The 8,948-nt window shown below is 36.2% G+C and overlaps 1 protein-coding gene across 3 annotated transcripts; it reads left to right on the top strand.

Moving 5' to 3' along the window:
* The first annotated feature begins 308 nt into the window (after positions 1 to 308).
* On the top strand, positions 309 to 8,451 carry LOC120076385. 3 transcript variants are annotated; one of them, XM_039030196.1, is made up of 6 exons: positions 309 to 543; positions 1,834 to 1,872; positions 2,002 to 2,844; positions 3,716 to 3,829; positions 4,479 to 4,628; positions 8,094 to 8,451. In XM_039030196.1, the coding sequence occupies exons 3-6, from the start codon at positions 2,062 to 2,064 to the stop codon at positions 8,226 to 8,228; spliced, it is 1,182 nt and encodes a 393-aa protein (XP_038886124.1). In that variant the 5' UTR covers positions 309 to 543; positions 1,834 to 1,872; positions 2,002 to 2,061; the 3' UTR covers positions 8,229 to 8,451. The 3 variants fall into 3 exon arrangements, with proteins under 3 accessions (XP_038886124.1, XP_038886125.1, XP_038886123.1); XM_039030197.1 differs by lacking the exon at positions 1,834 to 1,872; XM_039030195.1 differs by having other exon boundaries at positions 1,834 to 2,844.
* Positions 8,452 to 8,948: the final 497 nt, after the last annotated feature.

Here is an 8,948-nt window from a genome sequence, read left to right as displayed (position 1 = left end):
TTCGTAAATAAAAAAATTAAGATTTGGAAAATATAAAGAATCTTGGTTTAATCTTTCCAGATTTCACAGAGTTCTTCCAAATCTTATTTTGAAATATCAGATAAGATTTGATATAAATTTTGAAAAGATTACCTAATATTTAAAAACATGGTAGAATTTCGGTGTTAATACTCTTCCTATTACATTGAAAAGACCCAAAATAATAGTTTTTTTATATAAATGTCGACGGTCGTTGGAAATAAATTAATAAATTAAGAAAAATTAATTTAACAAATTTTTTTAGAAAGTAGACTAGTTTTGCTAGCCATTCCCCCGTGACATTTCCTCGACAAGCTTCTTATGCTAAACTCATTACTTAATCCGAAGAATCTTCAATTCAGTCAAAATTTTCAGAACACGATCCACGAATGATCCCATGATTCTCCCACCCACCGCCCAAGACATATATCAAATTGAATTTCTCCGTCGCCAAAACCACCGTCAACTACCACTTCTCCTCTCCGTCGACGGCAGCTCTCTCTCTCTCTCTCTACTCAATTTTAGGTATGCGCATCGTCCAACTACATATTTTCCCTCTTTTTCCCCATTTCTCGTTGCCCATCTGACCTAATTTCTTGAATTTCTTTATTCTGCTTCAATCTGCCTCCGTTTGTAAATGCTTGTGCGTATGGATGTGAATCTTTTTTCCATTTTGTGCTTTTCGCCATCTATGGTCGTTGTTTGCAGATTCTACTTTTGATTATTTTTCATTCTTTTGAATTTCTTCACGGGGAAGGAAAATCTTACGGCGTTCGTTGGAATTGGATAGTCAAGGCCCTGATTCCAACGTAGGCTTAATCGACGTGGGGTTATGTTGGTCTCCCGATTCCTAGTTTCTGTTGGATTAGGGTGTGGTTGCTAATTTCACACAAATGGGGACTATGGGGGTTGAGAATTGTGGATTTCTAATGAAGAAACGCGATGATGTGGTTGAATGATAGTGGTGATTATACTTTCAGATACTTGGAAGTTTGGATATAAACTTTGCAGATGATGTTTGGAGGACACCGTGTTATATAGCATGCATTTATATTACTAAGGCTCTTAATAACGTTACGAAATATAATGTTCTTTATTAGACGGATGCCTTCTGCAATGTCCTTTTCCTTTAGAATTCAGTTTTTTTGATCTGCTGTTCCTCACTTTGCATGTTGTCCCTAGGGTTTAAGAATTTTCCACCCATGATATGTCTTGTCCGTAAATATTTATGTGAAGGGAATCATAGTCTCTCTTGTAATGTTGGTGACTTTTGGAAACATTCACGTGTTACTTTGTTTCTTGTTCACGCCCGCATGTGTTGTGTGTAATGAGTTAAGCTCGTAATCTTATCCTTAGATGTCATATCAGTGAGCATTTTGATTCATTTTTGGAGTTGTGCTTTTGGATGATAACCTACAACTTATGCTTGTGTATTGCATATCTTTTTTGTGATACTTTTAGCAATAATTTTGAGCATTCGGTTTTTCCTTTGATGCTTTTGTTTAATAAGGATATTTCTTTCTTTTTCTAATGATCTCTCCTTAGATAGTTTTCTTTCGATTGAAGAGAAAGTTTACAAGAGAGACTTAGAAGACTATAGAAATATAGGATGAAAGAAATATAGGACCCATATGTGTGTAAATTTTCGAAGACTATAGAAATATAGGATGAAAGAAATCTTGTCACGTTTCATTATCCTTGTTTCATCCAGTAATCTTTACCACAAAAAGATAGCATGTAACTTGTTAACTTCTGATGATTTTCTAAATTTTCAATAGTATTCTGTTATGATGTTCAGTTTTATTTCGTATGTAGGGCACAAAAATGATGGTGATAAGAGATCTGGTTTCTGTGGTTAGACCTTTGCATTTGGTGCTCTCCTTTGATATTGGATTCTGAATCCCCTATTATGATAAAGTTTCTTCTCTTTTATAAAGTTATTTTTCTTTGCGGGACATAAAGGCTTTCTCTGTTTTCTATCAGAAAAGGGTTGTGTCTTTTATGCCTGATGGTGTGAAGGAGAACAGTTGATTTAGTGGAAACATGGCGGAGGGAAGTCATGAAAATGTTGCTTTTATAGATGTTGAGAATTATCGGTTGAATGATGTTATCATCATTGATGATACTGAATGCATGACTAAGAAATTTCAAAGGCCCAATGTGTCAACAGAAAGCAGAAGAAGTCCATCATGTATATATGTAGATGATTGCAGCTCAGATGAGGATGCATGCTCACCTTCAAGAACCTTTCCTCCATCCTCTCGGCGGCATTTTGTAGAGGTTGATGGTCGACAAAGCCAAAAACAATATGCATTTTTTATGGGGAAGTGTATGCGAAGCAACTATGGGAAAGCACCTGCTAGAAATCATTTTGGTTTACATACCAGTTCCCACAGCAGTTCCTCAGATAGTGAGAGTTCTGATTGTGAAGTTATGGAAGGGTCTTTTGAAAAGCTCCGAAAACAGTGGGAAGAGGCTTCTTTGAGGAGAAAGCATGATGTTCGTCGTGCTTACTTCACAGTAGATGAGCAAGATAAGGCATCTGCTTCTCATGGTGGTGATTCTGATACAAATTTTGATGTAGAAAACCAAATGAAGCAGCAATCTGAAGTACAAGCATGTTTTAGCCCTGAAAATGTTGAAAATGGTAGCTGTTGTTTGTTGACTGAGTTAAAGAGCAATTCAACCGAAAATGGTCCTCTGGCTCGTGCACCCCTCACTGTGAAGGATTTAGTTTGTGAACGAGAAAGGCTGAAGGAGACTGATGAATACAGGCGAGCAATGGAGGAAGAATGGACGACTAGACAACAAGAGCTACAAATTCAGGTCTGGCCATGAATTGACTCTCTTATATGAATTATAATTATTTTGACCTTACGAACTAAAGAAAATATATCCATCAAGGGATTTGCTTGGTACAGTTTGATGCAGTGTAATATTGTAATTTTAAATCGAGTTCGCTAGTTTCTAGTTGGTAAATGAGTTTTAGTTAGTTCGTCTAGTAATTCGTTAGTTTGCTTATTAGTAATTGGCTTACATGGTGGATTATTATCGTCTCTAAATAGTGGGTTACTCTCTTGTATATTAGGATGACTTTTGAATAATAATAAAAATTTGTGGTTGAGAATTCATGGAGTTTAGGCTCCTTGATGTTGCGTTACATTATCTCTAATTTTGGAAGACAGGCGTTCCTTGTGCAGATAAAGAGAACATGGAAAGAAACTTTAGTTGTCATGATATTAGACAATTGTTAAGGACATGTTTCTGCATCCATTCTATGAAGGCTTTCCTTTGCTTTTAACTACTTCCAATGCTCACCAACCTCTACCTTTGGCATTGCACTAATTATAAGAACAATAAGTGATCTGGATATGTTAATAGGTTGAATTACGATGAGATCCTTAAATTTGGGCCTTATTTGGAAATTGAGTTAAAAAAAAAATATTTGTCTTTTAGTGAAAAGATGCTTATAACTGTTCATTAAAAATGAATTTTCCCTTATTTTGATCTCATAGATGTTTTTTCCCCAGAACTAAGTTACCATTCTCGAGAAAATAGGCTCCTGAGTTTTGATTCTAAGTACGTAACTATACTATGTTTTAGAGGGAATAAGATCAGTTCTTAAAACCAGTTCTTTTTTCTGGAGAAAATTTTCCAAAATAACCACCCCTAAATTTTACCCTCCACAACTTTACAGGCTGAAGAAGCACAAAGATTACGTAGAAAAAGAAAAGCAGAGAGAATGCGGCTATTAGACATGCAAAGAAGGCAAATGAAACGTTTAGAAGAAGTGAGAGAGACACAAAAGAAGGTATTTGTCTTTAGCTTTTTGGTTTCTGGCTAGACTTTAACCATCATGCAATGTTGTGTGGTGGTAGTTGTATTTCTTTTTCCTTCTAAACTATACCTCTGGTTTTGGGGACGTTATTTCAAATTCACAATTCTTAAAAAACTATGGAACTGAGTTAGGACGTCCCTTTCTGAAATGGGAAACCCAATTGATTTGGTCCAGATTGGTTTTGTCTGTTTTCGTCTGCTATTTTTTGTTTCTAAATCAAGGAAGGGTATTCAAATGGTTTGTTCTTTTCAATCTTTCATGATGGTTGTCTATGGTGCTCTCTTACCACAACCTTTGCTGGATACTCTTCTCAGGACATCAGTCTTAACTGGCCAGCTTTTCTCTTCCCTTATTAGGTCAATTTTTGTCATATGTAATGCTTTTTTTTCGTTGCATCTTTAATGATTATGCTTCAATTTTTGAAATTGTATTGCATTTACTTTTTCTCATCTATGGAGTTTTGTATCTATTAAGCATTAGTCTCTTTCCATTCAATCAATGAAAAGTTGTGTTGTATTCAAAAAATCAAGCGAGCGCAAGCTGATTACATATACCTATCAAAATTCATGAAAGTTTGTTAGAATGATGTTTTCCTTCTCATCTCACATTTTGCATATTTCAGGATGAGGAGAATATAAACTTGAAGGAACGACTTCGCGTGGATGTGAGAAAAGAGCTTAGTAAGTTGGAAATGAACTGCACTGATATGGCCTCCTTGTTACGTGGCTTGGGAATTCAAATTGGAAGTGGCTTACAGCCTTCGTCACAAGAGGTATTCTTTATAATTTGTTCTTGAGTGAGCATGAACATTATCGGTGAGTTTTTCATTTTTTTTTCAATAGATAAAATATCATAAACAATATGCTCAATGCATGTTAGTAGTATATTTGTGTGAGAATTTTATTTACTTTGGGGGTATGAGTGGCTCCCATTCCTTGGTGAAGCAAATAAGGGAATTCAAATACCAGATATAATAAGGGAAAATGGAGTAAATTGTTTTAGATCAATCAGTCTGTTAAATGGATTGTATAAAGCTATTTCTAAGATGTTAGGTAGAAAAATATGATCATTTTCATGGTTTCTTTCAATCAAGCGGACTTGATATGGGAAAGACAAATAGTAGTGAATGAAGTGTGATGGTGGATAAAGAAGGCAATGATATGACTCAGAAAGCTCTCAATTTTATTTCATAATGCCTCAGAGATGTAAACATAAGCCGTCGTTAAAACAGAAGGAAAATTGGGCAGTAACTTGGCAACAAGTGTCTGATACTGGTCGGACACGTATCAGACATGGACATGCTAGCCAAACAAAAGTTTTCATACTTCTTAGGTGTCAAAGACAAACATGTTAGTTTCGGAACAAAACTAAACCAGCACAAAGGAGGATCCTCCTTTAGTTCCTTAGGAAGAGTAGTGGCATCTTCACATGGTCACTGTTGCCGCGAAGGACCTACCTCTCCATGTGGGAAAAGAACTTATTTTTTCCCACTTCTTGACCAAGAAATGAGTGATTTGGACTATGCCTTTCAAAGGGGAAATAGAATTGCTCATGTTCTTCGATGTCGTCTTTGGTTGATCTATTGGACAAAACATGCGCCAATCCACCCAACCTTTTATATATACTCTCAACGCCTTTGGTTGATCTGTTGATGCACTCCCTTTCAGTCAGAAGACCATTTAGAATATTGTCCAACATCTCATATTGGTGATCTAGTTCACCTTGTCAATGGAATGTGGTTGACCTTGCGAGAATCAAGCAAGCCATGATCTCTGGAACTTCTGGCAATTTCAAATCAGCAAGAAAACGTATTGATAGCAGCTCGACGAAAATGGATGCGTGAGTGAGACTCCACCCAACCTTTTATATATACTCTCAACGCCTCCCCTCGGCTGCGTTAGATCTGTTTGCATTCGACGGATTAGACGCGAAGGGACCAAAGATCACATCTGGCACCTCATGTTGATGCCTCTGGGCCCACAACATATGGTACTTGAAGGAAGACCCATTTTTTCGATTGAACTTTCGAACTGTCCTCTTCCTCAAGACTCGAATAAGTTCGGGCTCGTATTAATACTAAAATAAATTTTGGAGTGTACATCAAGCACCACATCGGACCAGCAGTTCAAGATTCTATAACAAGTCATCTTGACTGCCAACCAAAATCATCTTGGACTTGACATCACAAGTCACCTCGTTCAGAATCACACATCAACAATCTATATGTCTCGAGAAGGGAACTCTAAAATAATTTTTGCTAATGGTGCAATTGAGGATTATGGGACTAGGAAGAAGGAATGGGTGCTCTTCAAGATTGAATTTGAAAAAGCCTATGATTATTTGGATTGGGACTTCTTGGATAAGATTTTGGAGGAGAAGGGGTTTTATTATAAGTGGTGGATGTGGATGGGGCTGCTTGAGAATGTAAGTTACACTTTTCTTATTAATGGCAGCCGTAAGGGGAAAGTGGTGGCTGCCAGAGGCCTCAGACAAGGAGATCCTCTTTCCCCCATTATTTTCCTCCTTGTGCATGTTTTTAGCAGAATTTGTTGGCAAGTGTGTTGAGGGCAATGTCTATGAGCCTTTTGAGGTGGGTGAGGATAAGGTGGTCCTTTCTCATCTTCAATTTGCTGATGATACGTTCTTTTTCTGCTCTGAGAAGGAGAAGTCGTTCTTGATTTTGAATCATGTCCTTGCCTTCTTTGAAGAGATGTTTGGTTTGAAAATTAATATAGGAAAATCTAGTGTTATGGGGATCGTGAAGAAGGGAAACTTAGAAGGTGGGCAAATTTGGTTGGGTGTGAAGTCTTACCTTGGTCTCCCTCTTGGGAGCAATTATAAGTTGATCTCTTTATGGGATCCTGTGGTGGATAAGATTCGGAAGAGGTTAGCTCATTGGATTGGCTTGAGTGGAAGATGTCTTTGCTCGTGGGGCCTTTCTGTTGTATTCTTTGTTGGAAGGCGGAGGAAGACTTGGATCATATTCTCTGGCGCTGTGATTTTGCTAGTGACTGGGACCTCTTCCTCCAGACATTCAATATGATGTATGTTTGTCACAGTGATGTGATATGATTAAGACGTTCCTTTTCAATCTGCCTTTTGGAGAGAAGGGTTGTTTTTTGTGGATGGTGGGGGTTTGTGCGACTTTATGGGTCTTGTGGGTGAGCGGAATAGTAGGGTGCATAGGGGTGTGGATAGAGATTCTAGGGAGATTTGGTCTCTTGTTTGCTTCCACGTCTTCTTGTGGATTTCGATTTCAAAAACCTTTTGTAATTATTCTATAGACACTATTTTTCTTAGTTGGAGTTCCTTCTTATAGAGGGAGTTCCCCTTGTTGTGGGCTTGTCTTTTGTATGTCCGTGTATTCTTTCAGTTTTTTCTCAATGAATGTGGTTATTTTCATAAAATATATATCGATAGATAGATACATACATACTTACTGCCCTTTTGCTGCCAGATGTTGGTCCTCTAGGCTGGAAAAGTTTAAAATCTCTTTCATTTTGAATAAGATGATGAGATGTTTGGCGTTTTGCAAACTCTCCTGGGATGGTGGCTGGAAGAAAGGCCAAGCTCGAGCTTTACACATAGGCTATTGCATTTATAGATATAATAGGGAAATCAAAGAATCCTTCTTAATCTTCTAACTCCTGTGATCAAAGATTCTTAACTTCGTATATAGAAGTGGTAAGAGATTCTTACTTGACAAACAATTCCTATTAGAGTAGATAGTTCGTTGATGTGAGGCTGTTAGGATCCCTCCTAACAAGAACAATAGTCAAGAATATAGAATAAACTCAATAACAATTCAATTACAAAAATATAGGAAAATATATTGAAATATGTTATAATCTCGTAAGTAAAATGAACAAAAATACCCAACAGAATAGTGTCAAACCAACACTTTCAAGAGGGCTGGAAATCCTCTCCGAAATTCCCAAACTAGGAAATCCCACTAAATTCTTCACATCTTTCTCTAATCCCAATCCCTCTTCCCCTATTTATAATTAAAATTCATAATAAACTTACTATCTAATTACTCATATGCCCCTTCTAACTTTCCCTACTAATATTCTATTAATATTCTTATTTATTTCTATAGCTAGAGCCTTACAGAGGCCTCACTAATGAGCTGATTCAAATGGCCATTTTTTTTTTGGTAGTTATGGTCTTTTGATATAAAAGATGAGCAGCTATTGCAAGTGAAATTAAGTAATAAACCTTTTTGTTATTGGTTCAGGTGCAAGCAGCATATAAAAGGGCGTTGCTTAAGTTTCATCCAGATCGAGTATCGAGCACAGACATTCGCCAGCTCGTGGAAGCTGAGGAAAAATTTAAACTCATCTCTCACATGAAGAAAAGATTTATGTGCTAACGAACTTGTAGTAGTTGAAATTTCCCTTTTCTTTTTCCATTTTTATTTGGTAAATGTTATATGATTTTGCTGCCCTTTCTTAGTTCCCACCGGCACATCATATTTCCAGGGTAGGTCTCATTTACGTATATTATTTTTTGTTATTTTATTCTTGTGGTGAATAGTCGTATATTATTTTTTGTTATTTTATTCTTGTGGTTAATAGTAGTAAGAATTGACAAGATGTTGGTGAATTTTTCAATTGAAAAAAAGAAAACCCCTCATTTCAGAGTGTAAGGAAGGAAAAAAAAAAAAATTAAATGGTTAAATTATTTAAAAATAATTAGCAATGCTGAGAGCACATATTTGGCTGTATTTATCTTTGCGCAGTATCTTCTCATCACACATGAAAAATGGTGCAACTTTGATGATTAATGTTGGTGCATATTCGTTCAGTTGAAGTTTTGAAGTGGACATTGTAGTCTCTAAAATTTGCAAATGATCATGAGCTTAACTTTATTGTAATGGAACGATTATAATTACGCATGAACAATGTGAATACAATGATAAGCTAATTGTATTTGATTGCTTGAAAATAAATTAAAAAATGAATTAATAAAGTATAGAAATGTTAAAATGATAAACTATTTCCTTCAAGATTAATTACACTTTCCCATTCTACAATTAAATCTAATTTGAAAAATTGCTACAAGTTAGTCTTGTAGACCAAATATTGAAAAG

The sequence above is a fragment of the Benincasa hispida genome, chromosome 4, assembly GCF_009727055.1.
Source record: "Benincasa hispida cultivar B227 chromosome 4, ASM972705v1, whole genome shotgun sequence".
Taxonomy (NCBI): Eukaryota; Viridiplantae; Streptophyta; class Magnoliopsida; order Cucurbitales; family Cucurbitaceae; genus Benincasa; species Benincasa hispida.
The sequence above is the reverse complement of the archived record's forward strand: the minus strand, read 5'-3'. Positions and strand labels throughout refer to the sequence as shown.